The sequence below is a fragment of the Misgurnus anguillicaudatus genome, chromosome 7, assembly GCF_027580225.2.
Source record: "Misgurnus anguillicaudatus chromosome 7, ASM2758022v2, whole genome shotgun sequence".
NCBI classification, from domain to species: Eukaryota; Metazoa; Chordata; class Actinopteri; order Cypriniformes; family Cobitidae; genus Misgurnus; species Misgurnus anguillicaudatus.
In genome coordinates this window covers 9,337,313-9,355,831 of record NC_073343.2, presented here as the reverse complement: position 1 = coordinate 9,355,831, position 18,519 = coordinate 9,337,313, and the positions used below count along the sequence as shown (strand labels likewise).

Here is an 18,519-nt window from a genome sequence, read left to right as displayed (position 1 = left end):
CAGATCAGGACGCTTCCCTCCAGCTCTATTTGTGCAACCTTTCAATCTTTTTATTTTCTTGTTCAATCCATCCCCCACAAAACTGCCGCAGTGAACACCGTGTTGATTCATATATATGCCAAAATGATTCATTCTGAAAGCAAATCTTACAATTTATGAAATCTGTTCCCATCTATAAAAAAACACCTTCATGCCCTGCATCCTTCTCTCATCCTTCTTTGACACACACACACACACACACACACACACACACGCACACACGCACACACGCACACACGCACACACGCACACACACACACGCTCTTTTCTGGCTGTATATGCTGCTCTCGCCTCTTGCTTGCAGTTTCGTAGCGCACGATTCCCCCGGCAGCAATAGAAGCAACTTCAATTCCAGCTTTATTGCTGCTCACTGTTATTACACCAAGCGCGAGCAATGTCATTCACAGAACTGATCACATCAACCCTCCATGCTATCTAGCCATCCACTTTCTCTCTTTCCACAGTCAATTCACTTCTTTTCCTCTAAAGTCCTTTGTCTGCGGTCAGCCTGCTACAATTCACCACTCTCCTCCACACCTTCTCGTTTATTTTGCTCTGCAATAATCTCTTTATTTAGAAAACATACGTTTGTTTTCCATTATTTGTATTATTGCTCAATCAGGCACACTGGAAGGCAGAGTAACGTGTTGCTCTATTACCTGACAAACATTGTCAAAATAAACTCCTCGTCTCGTTTCCCTCCGACGCCCTCACCGTTATAATTTGGTATTATAACTGCCAAAGCTCTAATGGCTGAGATATGGGCTGTGTAACCCAGCTGTTGAGTTTACTCGAATGGGTTTTCGAAAATATAAATAAATAACGTCGGCCCGTGCTCATTTGCGGTGATCGTCTCGACGCACTCCTGCGACGGGTAATGACAGAAAATATGCAAGCAAATCAATTTAGGCACAGGCAGACGAGTCAATCATTTTAGTTTTGAATTACCTCCGGTAATCTAGCTTTATTATGTGTCAATTATTCCCTACATAGAAATAAATTCAGGTATAATTAAGATGGAAAAGGGAGAAAAATAGATAAAGCCGAATTAAAGATCCAACTGATCCACTTAAAACCCAAGACCTTTCAAAGTTACTTTATATTTATCGATCAACTCATTGCGGATTTACCTGTTCATTCATTCATTCATTCATTCAGTTTCACTGAGGTCTCCAGACCTTCAAAAAATACCACGGCAGACCTGAATGGAATTCTTTAAAATAAACAAGTTTTCGCACTTGGGCTGGGTATTGTTAGGAATTTCACAATTCGATTCGATTTCGATTGGTTTATTTGCTTCGGTATCGATTCAATTATAAGTAAATACACAAGTAATTAAGTACCTGAGTATATTTTAAAATAAATTTGTGCAGTATTACCAATGTTTAAGAACAAATTGGTGGTGCAGACTTGAACGAAGTGCAGCTGTTGTTTGCCATCTTGCTGTTTTGGTAAAGCGCATCTTATACAACGCTGAACGCTCTTACTAGAGTGTTGCCCACAGCGCCGCCACTGGCCAGTGAGATGAATCGATTTATAGGATTTGATGAATCGATATTGAATTGAGAAACAAATAATTGCAATGCATTGATGAATCGATATTTTTACCCAGCCCTATTTCGCACAAACCAAACTTTGACGTAAAATGGTCCGTACCAAATGACCCTGAAGTAAATACGGCCATTGTGTTTAAAGGCAGGGTGTAGACACATACCATTTTTGTACATTACGTTAGTGCTAGACGGTTTATCGGTTCCTACCCAATGCCGGTTTTTATTTTTGTTATGAAATGAGTTTTTAATGTACCACCATAGGGCTCGACATTAACACCCGCCAACCCGCCAAATGCGGGTAGATTTTGGCTGTGGGATTGGTAAGACAGCCAATCCCACTAGCCACTTTGGCAGGTTGAATATAATTTTTTAATTGTAGTTAATTGTAATTGTAGTTGTTCTTAAAAGTTATGCGAAATGATAAACAATGCGCAAAGCGACACTGGGAGCACAACTCCCATGAGCACTGAGACAGTTTGTTGAGATGCGCACGCGATCAGTGGAGCGTTCCGGACCAAAGCGCCACCTACAAGAGAGCGCACGAAAGCTGATGGATTTGCGAATGCACAAGAGGACGCAGTCTAAACGCATACACACTTCGGGAAAGATAAAACAATTGCATGGAAGTGATTGAAGAGATATAAATTGCGTGCACACTCTCAGGGCAAAAGCGGAGAGAAATTCAGAGCATACCTGAATGCACATGAAATCAAAGAAACCCGTCAGCTGAGAGATGTAGGATACTTTGGGCAAGGCTACTTTTGAAACCGCAAGGGCGTCGTATTCAGATTTATCCACCACTCTGTGACCCAGTAACAATAAAATAGTGGTTTCAGGCTCCCAAAACGCTCTATCCTTCAGGAAAAACGTATCTAGCTAAAAGTGTCTCTGTGTGGATGTAACTTTAGCCTGGTGTTCAGACAGTGTCACATATAAGAGATGTTTAGCTTACCTGAAGATCCCAAAGAGGCGGAGCCCTGCAGGTGTAAAACATCTTCAGTCTTTCAGTCACGTCACAATTCTTCTCACTGAAGAAATCCACCAGCGCCTGAAAGAGAACACAGTGATGGTTAAAACTGTCTGTAAGCATTACAAATGGTTGGTGTGATCGAGAAACACGCAAGCAAGTAAAATACTGTGTGGTGTAAAGAATTTGTTCAATTATTTTGTGAGCAATTCAGACGTCCTTAATTTACTGCCAAACCCAAAGAACTAAATACATTTTCCAATCAGTATCACAGGTTGAATAAAAAACCTCTCACAGCATGTTAAAAATCAATCACAAATTCCAAGAGTTACTGCAACAGATGTGCCAGCACATGCAAAAAAGTCATTATTCAATTGTTTTGAAATGAAAAATGCTTCCCTTTTCTGCAGAGGGACATGCAATAGGGTTCAATGGCATGAATTCTGCATAAATGTACAGTTTATAAAGCATGTGCAGGCCTGATGTGCAACACTCACTCTTTCGTTCTCAAATCAGTGTCGATATTTCGAAAAGCAATAACATAACACAAGCCAGCTGTGTACAACATGCAAACGAGGCCACATGCGCAATTTGCAAGCTGAAGTCCATCTCTGGCAGCAAATAACTGGCACAGAAAAAATGATCCGAGTTGAGGTTAATGCCTTATTTCTTCCTGCAACACTATGGAGTCTTTGGCCAATATCCCCTACACATGAACCCCTGCTGACAAACATTATGAACACATGCGATGCAACAGGCATAAATAAGTGGAGAAAGAAGGAAAATTATGCTTGAACATTGTCAAAGCTTTAAATAATTAAATGCAGAAAGATGTCTGTGACATTTATCCTAGGGATGTTAACAATTAATCGATCATAAATCATAATTAAATTGATTAAACTTAACGATGGTCGAAAAAGCAAGGTCATGCACGGTTGACTACCAATGCAGAGCTGCATGAAATGGCACCCACCGTGGATCTGATCAGGTCCGATAGAGAAATTGTAAATACAGTAAACCTACTGAAACCAAAGACCCTCTCTAGGGAAGCCTGCAAGCTTAGCATAAAAATGCTGCTAACGCTGCTATACGCGGGTAAGAAGAACAGAGGCCGTTTTTTAAGGATTAACATGTAATCTTAAATCTGGCAAGAAATTGTAAAATGTAAACTGTAACTGATCTGAACGCCCGCAACAGATGTCACTGATCATTACTGACTGGCTGTGGCGCTGCACGCAAGCCAAGTTGACTGTTGCGGGTTTTCTAATGGTAGAATATCGAAGGTTGCTTTTCCATAAAGTATCTCTGCTGAAAGTGCGCTGCACGTCCAAGCTGGAGGTGCAACAGGAAGTGCCTTTCGTGTGCTTCTTGAATATAATTACAACAAACAGTGCATCAACGACTCAGAAAGCGAGATGAACAACTGGAAAATAATCCTTGATGATAATAAAACCATTTTTCTGACATGGACTTATATTCAACTGTTGGCAGAGTGCGCATTTGAAGAGGGTTAGGCCCCATCCCATTTCTACTCCCTTAAAAGTTCCACTTGGTTTTGAGTGCCCTCAACAGTAAAGTCCCCTCAACGAGGGAAGTGGGGGTTCAAATCTTTCCCTATGAAATGGGACACCACTATATGAAAAGTAGCGTAGCGAATGTGCTCACTTACATCACGTGCAGCGTGATAAGTATTAATATGATTGAACTCTTGATAAGCCCGGGTTATATGTGAACACATATCCTAAATATTGACAAAACTTCCCAGATCAGATGTATATATGATGGACAGACTCCCTTTTGAAGCAGTCAGTAGACATAAAACTCGTGTTCAAACTAACATATTCCAACAATTTCTAGAAATTTAACATGCTTATTTGCGAAAATATAGTTGTTCTCCAGCGGCGTCCGCCATCTTGGTCGAAAAATTTGACCAGCTTGCTGGGCTCGCAAGGTATCCTGGGTAATTGGTCCTGACTACATTTTGAGGCTTGATTATAAGGGGAAAATAGCACTCTGTGTTGCTCCCTAAAGTAATGGGACTCCCTACACGTGCAAAAGCGAGGGTTAGGGCAAAAATGTAGGGGAAGGGGAGGTATTGGGACGGGCCCTTACACACAGTGGTTTAGATTAATCCAGGACTAGGCCTTAGTCAAGACATTACAAAAAAACTCACAAACCTTAAAAAAACATTACTGATGTGCATTTTAAGACAAAACAATGGCAATGATGTATGTTAAGACATGTCAGTGCAAGGTGTTTTTAAATTGCGGCTGCTCAAACATGCATTTTAATCTGGGACTAGGTTAAGCCTTCTCCGGGGAAACCGCCCATGTCTATTAGTCATCATATTTTATTACGAGATACGTTTAAATTGATGGTTTTCTCAAAACACCATCTATATTGACTCATTTTACAATTCCACTAGCATTAGTGATGCATGGGTCGTCTCATAGCCCGTGGGCCCCGCAGGAAAAAAAAATGTCACTTTATTTGTGGGGCGGCTTGGGTCATTAAAAACTAAATAAAAAACCTTGAATGTTGCATGCAATTCCCTATAGCTATAAATATTTGGGAATACATATTTTTATATTTTATTAGGTTCTTTAATAAGTTTATAATACCTGGGCCTATGTAGCAATGTAAACTGCTGTGATGTCTTTAAACCTTTGACCTCAGGTCACGAAAGCGCAAAGCAGCTCCCGCCACCAGCCAGAACAGCAAAACAAAGAGGCAAATAAAAGTGAAGATTGAAGACAAGGTGCAGGGAAATTAAGGTTTGGAATTTACATCATTAAAAAGAAAAAGAAGGTCAAGCTGCTAAATCTAATGTGGAGGTATTTATAGCTCTTTATAGACGATTTAATCGGACGCACGTGATACACGTCTGGATCCGAACCTTACTTCCGGTTTCGTTTTTTTTAATGGTCTGACTAGTTGCTAAACTGATCTCTTGAACAAATGCCTTCGTTGAAAATAACAAATGTTTTGGTTTCCTAGGTAATCTATGTGTTGGCTTTTTTGCTCGTTATATAAATAAACTAGTTTAAAGAACTTTGTTGTTATTTATTCTTAGCTGCGTTTACTGGAAGTTACGTGCGGACCGCGACAGCTGCTTGTTTATGTTGTTACTGCTGAAGCGGCCTATACTGATGAATACAAATGCTGCTTTGTAAATGTTGAAAATGTGTATCATTATCCTATTTGTTATTAATATGACCATGCTGGTTTCTATGGTTCATAAGCGTATGCGTTTGCCAATTTACATGCCGATGTAATCTAATGGCGGTTTCAAGCACTTTTAGGCTAAAATACAGCCTGTTTACACTTACATTACAATGCCTAGTATGTCTATTTAATAATCAGGGGTGCGGGGCAGGTTGAAAAATAGATACTGTGGTGCAGGCCATGCTAAATATTGAAAAAAACCGACCATCAATAACTAGCAAGTTATTAAGACAAAAATATTTTAATTTGTGTGAGGAAGCTGGCGTTTTGATTGCCATTTCATGTTATTGGCTATATGCCACTGCAGTAAAGGCTTATTGCACTATTAAAGTTAACGATTATTCGATTGATTGATCGTTAATTTGAACGATCATCGAATATGGGAAACGCATAAATTGACTTTCCTAATTTATAGCTTGCAGATTATTCCAGAACATAACAGAAATGAACACTGCTGCATAGTACAGAAGGTAATTTATGTGAATTGTGTAAAAAGATGACAAATAATCCTTATTGACAGAATGTTCCAGTGTGGTTGGTTGAGAGAGCACTAGCTTAAAAAAAAGTTGTCCGGAAATGAAATTTCAAACTGACTTGATGCAATCAGTTTCTCCAAAAGGATGGCAATGCTCATCTGCAGGCTGCATATAACTAATTACTTATTTAGGATTTCCATGGTTGGAAAATGTCGGATATATAAATGCTAATCTACTGATTGGGATGGGTTGAGGGACACAGCTGTGATAACCCAAACTGTCAAGAAACAAATGCTGACATCACTGACATCCTGCAATAAAAAAATTAATAAATTAAATTAATAAAATAATAATATAAATGCATTGTACTCGGACATAAAGCATCTATGTACACAAAAGCTTGAAATATTTTAATTTTTACGCATTTAATTTACAGAAATAGTTTATCAATTGTTTAAGTTTAAAAAGTTTAAGAAAAAATAGGGAAATCTTTGAAAAAAGAACTTCTGGAATAGTGTGCAAAATCTTTGCACTGCTGTTGTGTAAAAAACATCTGCACATAGTCATGACTGACACGATCCACCATAACACAAAAATGGCACCTTTGTTTGAGAAACCAACTGAAATTCAGGCCATTCTCAGAAAATCTTCCTCTCCTCTACAGCACTCAAATCTCATTTTCTTTCTTTTCCTCACACAAAGTGATCATATCGCTTCAGATGACCTGGACTATAGAGCATGAGTCATAAGGACTAATGGTTTGGACTACTTGAGTCTGCAAACAGTTGTCGTCGCTAAACACACAGAACTTTTAAGTTTTCACCAAATAATAACACAATACGAGTTTAAAATGTCATGAGTGTGGGACAGAGATCTTATTTTTATTTTTGGATGAACTAATTCCTTGAAAATCTTAAAATGTCTCATCACAATGTTGTTTTTACATGCCTACATTAAATAGGATGGCAATAAATGTGTGCTATTATTCTGTATCCTGTCAGCATGTTTCTTATATTAAGGAAAGAACAAGCAACTAAAATTATCATTGGGAATATAAAACAGCTGTCTTAGGGGGCAATGAGTTGATGCTGGCTAGGAGAGAGAAAGAAAAACTAAATTAACTGATCCGACCAAACAACACCAAAAATCAGTTAGAGAGTAATGACTAACAGAGATCGATTAAAACATGCCAATAAATCTGTCAGGGTTCTAAATTTACAGAAAGCCTCTGCATCACAAAAAGGCAAAGACACATTTGGCAAAAATACACACTGTGTTAAACCCCAATTTGATCACAGCGTAACAGATACATGACGCATCCAAGCAAAGATGTCCATTTATTTTATGAGTTATAACTAGGGATGCACTGAATGTTCTGCAACCAAAATGATTTGTCCAAAATAATAATAATTTCTCAGTCCTACAATGACAAACACACTTATTTTAAACGAAAAAATAAAACGTATATTAACAAAAGCATTTTGTTAGACAGAAGATAAAGAAATATTCAATTTTCTTAAAAGAAAAATCCAGATAATTTACTCACCACCATGTCATCCAAAATGTTGATGTCTTTCTTTGTTCAGTCGAGAAGAAATTATGTTTTTTGAGGAAAACATTGCAGGATTTTTCTCATTTTAATGGACTTTAATAGACACCAACAGTTAACACTTAAATCAACACGTAACAGTTTTTTTCAACGGAGTTTCAAAGGACTATAAACGATCCCAAACAAGGCATAAGGGTCTTATCTAGCAAAACGATTGTCATTTTTGACAAGAAAAATGACAAATATACACTTTTGAAGCACAACTTCTCGTCTAGATCCGGTCGTGATGCGCCAGGTGACCCCACGCAATACGTCATGACGTCGAGAGGTCACAGAAGACGAATGCGAAACTCCGCCCCAGTGATTACAAGTGTGTTGAAAGAGGACCGTTCCTACGTTGTTGTATGTCAACTGATACTAATTAATGTCTTTGTGTCAGTTTATTGTTTACAATGGTCCGCAAATGTGCGTTTTATATATGTAACACGTGACCTCCCTACGTCACTACGCATTTACGTTAGGTCGCGCTGGACCGGACCTAGACGAAAAGTTGTGGTTTAAAAGAGCATATTTTTTATTTTTCTTGTCAAAAATGACAATCGTTTCGCTAGACAAGACCCCCATGCCCCGCCCGGGACCGTCCACAGTCCCCCGAAACTCCGTTGAAAAAAAAAGTTACGTGTTGAGTTAAGTGTTAAGCGTTGGTGTCTATTAAAGTCCATTAAAATGAGAATAATCCTGCAATGTTTTCCTCAAAAAACATAATTTCTTCTCGCCTGAACAAAGAAAGACATCAACATTTTGGATGACATGGTGGTGAGTTAATAATCTGGATTTTTCTTTTAAGAAAATGGAATATTCATTTAAGTGCTTTTTCCTCTTTCATGCCCCTGTCAATCTTCGCACCATCCCTCACTTTTCCTCTGCTTGTGCTTGACCCTGACCGAGCAAGCAGACGCGCATTCGCTGCTCAACATAAATGCTTCCTTTTATTGCAAAAGCTAGAAGTATAGGCTGTGCGCTCCACCGTGCGCATACGTTCAAAGACACTTAAAAACTATACTCCAGGGCTTAAGCATCGTTGCAAGTTTAAGGCAGAGTACTGAATAGTTTAATTCCATTTTGTGTGTGGGGAAAATAGAAGATCGGATTAATATCAATTTAACCAAGACTCATATTAGTACTGTGTTTGACCCCCTTTCGCCATTAGAACTGCCTTAATTCTATGTGGCATTGAGTCAACAAGGTGCTGAAAGCATTCTTTAGAAATGTTGGCCCATATTGATAGGATAGCATCTTGCAGTTGATAGAGATTTGTGGGATGCACATCCAGGGCACGAAGCCTTGTGACAGGACATTATCCTGCTGGAAGTAGCCATTAGAGGATGGGTACATGGTGGTCATAAAGGGATGGACATGGTCAGAAACAATGCTCGGGTAGGCGGTAGCATTTAAACGATACCCAATTGGCACTAAGGGGCCTAAAGTGTGCCAAGAAAACATCCCCCACACCATTAATCCACCAGGCTGCACAGTGGTAACAAGGCATGATGGATCCATGTTCTCATTCCATTTACGCCAAATTCTGAATCTACCATCTGAATGTCTCAACAGAAATCGAAAGTCATTAGACCAGGCAACTTGTAGCCTCTCTTTCTTATTTGTAGTGGAGATGAGTGGTACCCGGTGGGGTCTTCCGCTGTTGTAGCCAATCCACCTCAAGGTTGTGTGTGTTGTGGCTTCACAAATGCTTTGCTGCATACCTCGGTTGTAACAAGTGGTTATTTCAGTCAAAGTTGCTCTTCTATCAGCTTGAATCAGTCTGCCAATTCTTCTCTGACCTCTAGCATCAACAAAGTATTTTTGCCCACTGGACTGCCGCATTCTGAATGTTTTTCCCTTTTCACACCATTCTTTGTAAACCCTAGAAACGGTTGTGGGTGAAAATCCCAGTAAATGAGCAGATTGTGAAATACTCAGATCAGCCCATCTGGCACCAACAACCATGCTGCGCTTAATTCACCTTTCTTTCCCATTCTGCCATTCAGTTTGGAGTTCAGGAGATTGTCTTGACCAGGACCACACCCCTAAATGCATTGAAGCAACAGCCATGTGACTGGTTAATTAGATAATTGCATTAATAAGAAATTGAACAGGTGTTCCTAATAATCCTTCAGGTGAGTGCATGTGGCCGAATGTAAACCGAACAGTTTTGACAAATCACATAGCCATCCGATCAGAAGTGACCAGGTGTAAAAAGGCCCTATGATGTCTGCTGGAATGTTCATTGTTAAATAATGTGGAAAAAATAGTAAAAAAGACATTCTGAAAATATAACTTATGTAATGGTGATAAAACTGGCAAAATAATAGGAAAATTGGTTGTTCGGTATTCATGTGATTCATTTAATTCGGCTTTAGCCAAGAATTTTCCTTACGGTGCATCCCTAGTAACAACACTAGGTTGGCTAAATATTAGTGATTCATCTTCTCCATTAAAATCCTCTGAAGTTTTTTCAAATAAATATGCGGGTGATATGAGGTGGAAAGCATAGAAAAACAAGTGAACTAATGCACCCCCACAGTGATGGGGAAATTCATATATGACATTACAGAGGTACTCGCTTTGCACACAAAGTGGGGCAAAGTAAACTCCCAAAGAGTTTGACAATTTGGCAGTTCATCTTGGATTACATATAAACCTTTCCATAAAAGAACTCCAGGCGCAAAATCCACTGCCAGGAGGAAATGACATCATTGAGCAAGCCTCATGACTCGGCAAATGAAAAAGACCTGTGGACAAATAAAACCCATTCACAGCAATAAAAAGTGTCTAGAAATAAAACAGCTGATGCAGGCCAGTAGTACTTTATGGAGTTAAAAACTCACCTCTTCTTCTTTGGTCCACGTACCATATTCAGATGATATCAGTACTTCCCTATTGTTACATTTGAACAATTTCTAATAACTGCAAAGAGATTTTCAGCTACAGAAGTGTAATTTAAAACTGAGCAGGTGCACAAGGATTTGCAACAGAGAGAAAGAAAGCTAAACTAGATTGTGATGATAATGTTTTGTGGCAAGTGAGAGCATTTTGTCATACAATTACAGCAGGGTGCATGTGTTGTGGATAAAAAAAATCTGATTCTGCTAAATTACTTGAAGACAAAACTGTTATTCTGTTTCACAAGGGCCGTGCGTCATATCCACGACGGTCGCTTGTTTAATGTTGCTAAGAGAAGCCTGAATCCAAAGACTTGACCTTCCAAACTATATTTCAGGGATGCTATTGATTAAACACTAAAACTGAATTACACATTGAGAGGAATCTGCTTCATCCAAATCCTGTTCAGAATTTTAAATGGAAAAATAAGAGTGGCAGTCGATGCTTGGTGCAAGCCCCTCAAAGGCAAATGATGTGGTCAAAAAGACTGCATTTAATCCAACAATCCACCAGACTCCCTGATTCTGAATACACAAAGGGAATGAAAAAGTTGTCTAAAGACCTGGCTCTCACTGGCCAACTTCATGGCCTAGATACCAGCCGAGAAATGCTGTGCACAGAAGGAAAGTGCCTCTCTGTCATTCCTGAACACATTCTCGCTGCTTTTAATCTCAGAAGAAAGGCCAGAGGAGGGAAAGGAAATGAAGTTTGTCAAGTACTGCTGTGACAGAGCAGATAAGTGTGTGCGAATTTCGCAAAATGGCACGATTGCTCAGGATAAGGTGAGGAAAAACAGAAACCTTTCCAACTTCATTACAAGAAATATGAAGATGAAAATTTGTATTTATGAATGATCATGTACAAGTCTCATTTAGTGTGTGCCTGGAATTCTTATCCAAACAAAAATTAAGAACTTCCAGTCAAAGACACGGCATGGCAATGATATTACACAGTGCCTGAAAATTGAAAGTTACCAAGAGGACTATTTTCGGACGCTGCGTAATATCATTTCACCTGGTGCACCCATACGGCAGCAAAGCCCTTGACTATTACGCTGGAATAAGAGTTTAGTTCCATATCGGCCTACAAAATCCCAACTTTTAATTTTCTTTCAGTCTAACTGTGGGTTCACACCAGACGCGAGTTCAACAAATTGCGTGAGTAGATAACATACAAAGTCAATGCAAAGACGTGATCAGGCACGTCCTCGCGTGGGGCGATGCGAATGAGGTGATGAACCCTTATTCGCCCAAGTTGAAAATTTTCAACTCGAGCAAAAAATTTGCATGACTCGAACTTAAAGTATTCTACAGTAGAGTGAGTAGTGCGATGCCCCGCATTGGTGTGTACGTAGCATTAGTACACAATGTAACTACAGAAGAGTAGGAAAAATATCAAAACTTATTTTTGAGCGTGATGCTAATGGTCTAATCAGATTCAATGGATTATGCTAAGCTATGCTTAAAGTGGTACCGCCAGACCTGGAGATCGGATGAATGGATTCCAAAACTGTAAAATTAACTCTGGGGAGCTGGAAAATTAGCATATTACCGTATTTTTCGGTCTGTAAGTTGGCTGGTGCTGCGTCTTACAGTCAGGTGCACCTTGTAAGTCAGTATGAATTAATTTTCACATTTATGAGGCAAGAGACAACATTACCGTCTACAGCCGTGAGAGTTCGACATATGCTGCTTCTGTATTTATGTAATTCAATGGATTCTGTAACGTGGAATGACGAATATTCGAACTTCACGCTAGTTGGCTTGTTCGGTTAATTTAGCCTATTCAACCTTCCAGGTAAGTTCTGTATGCTATGGTTTATCGTTTAAATAACTGATAATATTACTTTAAAGTACAGACATCTATTCAGCCTGCTGTTCTGTCTGCTATTGTTTAGTTGAATAACTTGCCTTTCCAGATTAAATGTCTGATCTTCGGCTTGGATTTTGTAAAAATAATTTTCTAAATAAACGCGACGTATAGTAAACTGTGACTTATATATATGTTATTTCGTCTTCATGACGCATTTTTGAATGATGCGGCTTATACTCGGGTGCGGCTTATAGTCTGGAAAGTACTGTACAAAAAAGTGAAGTGTCCCTTTAACTCTTTCGCCGCCATTGACGAGTTATCTCATCAATTAAGAGAAAACGCTTCCCTGTCAATGACGAGAATTTCTGGCTTTCCGCAATACCGCTATTATCCACCAGCGCTATTACCGCACTTACGCAACTTTTACAACCCGGAAGTAACGCCTCCTGTGAAAGAGAAAAACCTCTGTGTATGTTTTAAAGATCGCTCTGCATCTGATCTCATTCAAAAGTCCTTCACAAAAATGGAATTATCTCAGCTTTTTGCTGAAGAAACCATGTTTGAAAGGTGATAAAAAGAGAACCAATGAAGGTAGGATGAAACTTTTTTTTTGCTTGAAAGCAAAATATCTTCAGCATAATATCTGAAGACTAAGCGCCCACTCAGAAAGCAGTAGTAGCGACAGAAAAAAAACAATATAAGACAGGTAAATCATTTAGGCACGCAAGGCTTACTTTTAGAAAGTTATTTTAGAACCAGCGTGACTGTTCTCATCTTTCTGAACTTGGACGGTTGTTTCAAGCTGTTCAGATTTGTTATTGCTAAAGCGCTCATCGACAGGCAAATGACACCACACTGCATGCGCATTATAAACTGTAACAAAACTATTGCTCGCATTTAAATCAATGAAACGCGCAATGATGGTGCTTGGTAAGTTGCCCCAAAAAGATGCTGCAAACTCGTTGCATGTTGTTCTCCTGAGTCTGATACGATGAAAATAAACAGGCGTAACTCAAACTCGTGACAATGATGATCCACGAGAAAAGCATGGACCTCAGAATTATAAAGTAGCACATCCTCTATCTCCACCAGATTTCACAATGATCAGCATCTTTATAAACTGAAAGCCCAGGCTCAGGTAAATGTGTAATTGTCCATCTCACAGTAAAATGAAAATGTATTACACTGCAAATATCTTAAAATATTAATTAAACTAAATATTTTTAACAAAAATAAAACCACACAGAAAATGATGCTTGTACAACAACAGCATCATAGTGCTAATGTATGTCTTACCATAGTATGGCTGTGTGATAATATGGTTTATTTTTATTTATAAAACTGTTAGTTCTAGTCCTTGATTCTAATTGGTCAATAGTTGTGCTATACTCCATTTTACGTTGTGTCTCATGAGAAAAAGCAGCCTCTCGTACCTTACTGCTTACTTAAATTTCTCTGTTTTACACATTGCCTCTCTCATCTAAGGGGTCCCTGCCCTGAAAAACACTGAAGACCACTGATCTAAACTACAGTATAGTTACAGTATATTATTGGTAGTATTACTACTGTAATTGGTTATTTACTATTTGAGCTACAGGAAGATAATCTTTACATGATCTTTTTCTTTCTCTCTTTGATAAAAGTAAGTGTTTTGTTCTCATTCATCATCTGACAGTAAGAGTGAGATATAATATTTTCGCTGGCACTTTTTGAAGGCCACCGAACTTACTATTATCAGCAGTGAGACTTCAGAGCCTCCACGTTTCTCTAACTCTGTGACAGACAGATGATTGTGTGTCTTACTGTGATCATCTGTCCGACTCAAACTTTCCCCTCAGGGCGGTCCCTGGAGCCAAGCTCCCCTAACAATCTGTCAGACCAAGATTTGTGATGTCAGATAGCTGCTCCGCTGGCAAACATTTAAGAGTTACAGGACAGAAAAAAGCTATTAAAAGGGAGAGACCAATGTGTTACGAAAAACTGCTTGGTTTTTAGATTCATAGGGTTCTTTCAGCGATCATGATGTCCCATCAGTCAGGTGATCCAAAAAAAGTTTTTGTTTTCTCCGCACCATCACTTTAACTGATGATCACCTGCAGTGCTCAGTCATGTCTACATTAAACTAGCACAAAAAGACAAACATTAGCAAACACAGTGAAAGGACGGAGTTGAACTACCAATTCATTTTTTGCATAAGTAACCTTACATTTGAAAAACACAGCAACTATTACACAAAATATATGAAAAGCTCAAATGTGAAAGCCGCTAAACGGCACCTCTATCAAAGATGGGTTAATGACCGATGCACTTGGCATCTATGCACATTCAAATACTTGCGCTTCAAATTCGCTTCAAGGGATACTTTGCTCAAATATGAAAATTTCGACCAGATTTACTCATCCTGAAGCCATCTGAGATACACATGTCAATCATTTTCAGACAAACACATTATTAATCCAGCAGCCATATCATCCTGTAGCCCAAGACAGCTTGCCCACTGAAGCTAAGCAGGGCTGAGCCTGGTCAGTACTTGGGAGACCACCTGGGAAAACCAGGTTGCTGCTGGTAGTGGTGTTAGTGAGTCTGCGTGGGTCCTAACACCCCAGTATAGTGACGGGGACACTATACTGTCAAAAAAAAAGAAGGAAATAAAGATAGAAAGCGACCGTGCCTGTAATAAAACTAGGATCATATCGGACCGGCATTTGAAATGTGGAGAAATCTACGAGATTTTAAATGGTTCAAGCTGGATGCAGAGCTTGCCACATTTCTTCTCGACAGGTAATTGTGCTTTATCAACCATTGATTGTATTTCGGAGTGTTATGTAGGTAATCTAAGTATTCTTGCCAAGTATGCGTTCACAATAATACTGGTGCACACGCACTGACGAGAACGAGCTCGAAGGGAGGTTGCTCGGTGGTAGTGGGGAAGGGGCATGAAAATTGTAAACATTTGAAATCAGCTCAATCCTCCAGACTTGCGACAGCAGCTTTAAAATTAAATTAATAAATTACATGTTCTATAATTATTTATCAATTATTAACCAAGTCCCGTTCACTAGTGCTGAAGAAGGGTAAGGTCACGGACAGGTTCCATTTCAGCATCGAAGGGGCAAAGATACCATCACTGTCAGAACAGCCGGTGAAAAGCTTGGGCAAGGTTTTTGACAGCAGCCTCAGAGACTCTGTATCAGTCCAGTCAACCTGCCAGGAGCTGGGAAGCTGGTTAAGAGCAATAGACCGTTCTGGCCTCCCCGGCAAGTTTAAAGCATGGATCTACCAACATGGTATCCTGCCAAGAATACTCTGGCCACTACTGGTGTATGAGGTTCCCATTTCTACGGTGGAGACCTTGGAAAGAAAGGTCAGCAGCTGTCTCAGGAGATGGTTAGGGTTGCCCAGGAGCCTCAGTAGCATTGCCCTCTATGGGAACACCACAATGCTCCGGTTGCCGCTGAAATCCTTGGAAGAGGAGTTTAAAGTGACTCGGGCACGTGAGGTGCTGATGTACAGAGACTCCAACGACCCAAAGGTGGCCCAGGCAGGAGTGCTGGTGAAGACAGGGAGAAAGTGGAGCGCCCAAGCCGCTGTGCTGGATGCACAGGCTCGACTGCGGCACAAAGAGCTGGTGGGAGTGGTGGCCCAAGGCAGAGCTGGCTTGGGGATGTTCCCAACACCTCCTCGACATAAGGAGTTGAAGGGGAAGGAGAAACGCAGCCGAATACAGGAAGAGGTCAGAGCTGCTGTGGAGGAAGGAAGGACGAGTAGAGCAGCTGGAATGGGGCAACAGGGGGCCTGGACCAGGTGGGAGCAGGCCATGAATCGCAAGGTCACCTGGACGGAGCTGTGGCAAAGTGAGCCGCACCGCATAACCTTCCTGATTAGGGCAGTGTATGATGTCCTGCCTAGCCCAGCAAACCTCTGTATGTGGGGAAAAGCAGACACACCAACTTGCCATTTGTGCCCAGCTCGTGGAACATTGGAGCACATCCTCAGTTCCTGCCCAACAGCGCTCGGCCAGGGTCGGTACACTTGGCGTCACAACCAGGTGCTGAAATCTATTGCAGACACCATCAGCAAAGAGATCAGCAAAGGCGGCCGAGGGAGCAATACAAATTGCTCAATCTCATTTGAACAGCCACAAGCAGGGAGGAAGGCACCAGCAGGGATCCTGGCATCAGCCAAGGACTGGAAACTCTCTGTAGATTTGGAGAAGCAGCTTAAATTCCCCCAGCACATTGTCAGCACAACGATGAGGCCAGATATTATCCTAGTCTCAGAGAGCACCAAGAATATCATCATCATGGAGCTGACTGTGCCATGGGAGGACCGTTTGGGAGAAGCCCACGAAAGGAAGATGACCAAATATGAACATCTGGTCACAGACTGCCGAGCACAGGGCTGGAAGGCGAGATGCATGCCTATCGAGGTTGGCTGCAGAGGATTTGTGGGCCGCTCGCTCCACAAAGCCTTTACTGCGCTGGGCATTGTAGGAACAACAAGGAGCAGGGCCATCAAGAACATCACCGATGCAGCCGAGAAAGCTTCAAGATGGCTCTGGATTCGTAGAGGAGCACCATGGGGGCAAGCGAGTGCTACCTGAACACAAGTCGCGGTCTGATCAGCCGTGGCTGGGTCACCTGGGCGAGGGTGTCTGATGTTGAAAGACCCTGATGTGTTCAGGTGCATCTGAAGATGTGTTTCAAGAAAAAAAAGCAAAATATCAAACATTACCAACATGCATATCCAGAGCACATGATCATCTGCAACGCACAAAACAGACACTCCCATCTCTAGAATAGCCTGTGAAACGGACTTCATGATTAATAACCTTTTATTGACATTAAAGTGAAATTAATAAACTTAAACATAAGAGCCTAAACATAAACATGTCAGACGCACTGAGAGGGTTTTGCAAATATCTTGGTTCACCGTACATTGTTAAAAAAAGCCCATTTAGCAGTCAAACTACTACAATTGTACATTTAAAGCTGCAATCTGTAACATTTGTAACATTTAAAGAAACAGTCAATTATCAAAATTCTGTCTTCCCAAAATTCTTTACTCACCCCCATGGTGTCAAGGCATGGAAATATGTCTGGTGTCATTATAAAATATATAGAAGAACAAAAAAGCAGACAGATGACTCCAACCATCACTTTAAATCAAACATCTCTACATGGCGAGATGGATTAATGTGAGGCTAGAATTTGTCACCCTCCTTAGACTCAGAATATATGTTTCATCTGCCATAATGACTTATTAACCATCACCAGTTGGGACTTGTGTATCCTTTTAAGAAATTTTATAAAAGCCAATTGAAGGGAAAGTAACTCAAATCTGATGCAGTAGATTTCATGAGAACATCTCCGATATGAACAGCCTGATTGAAACGCTTATTTGATTTTCGTCTCTCTGGACGTGTCACACACCGGTCTCTGACAAGTCTATCGGCTTCTGTCTCTCTGCTCCCCAAACTCATTGGAAACCGTAAAATCAAATTTGATCAGGAGAACAGGAAGATCCAAGCTGTCCTGTTTCCTTCGGAGCACAGAACGAGAAATCCTATTTTCCAGTCCTTCCTAAAATCCACACCCCCGCACTCACACACAAAACCCACAAATCAGCACTTCCCTGGTTTTACTGTTCAGGCATTTTCTCAGTAAGACATGGACATAACTGTCATGAGAATTGGCAGAGAGGAAAAAGGATGTGACCAAAGGGAAGCCATAGCATCCTTCTCCCCCCGGCTTATCTGTCCATTTCACTCAAAGAGAAACACACAGAAGGAAATATGGGATCTCATTTCCCTGGATGCTTTCAAATTTGTTAAGCAACGCGTTAAATCGGTGAACAACAAAAAAACAGCAATTAAATTTGATCTGGCTTTATATGCAGCATTTTAGGCAGTGAATATTCGCACAGCATCACTCGCTCTAGATTACTTTTTCCATG

At 40.4% G+C, this 18,519-nt stretch overlaps 1 protein-coding gene across 1 annotated transcript in view; it reads right to left on the bottom strand.

Annotated features, from left to right (window-relative positions):
- ttc27 (tetratricopeptide repeat domain 27) overlaps window positions 1–18,519 on the bottom strand; it is a 158,170-nt gene that overhangs the window by 53,913 nt on the left and 85,738 nt on the right. Inside the window, exon 11 of the mRNA XM_055171491.2 lies at window positions 2,545–2,640. Within this exon, the coding sequence (XP_055027466.2) occupies window positions 2,545–2,640 (96 nt within the window). The remainder of the gene's footprint in view (window positions 1–2,544; window positions 2,641–18,519) is intronic.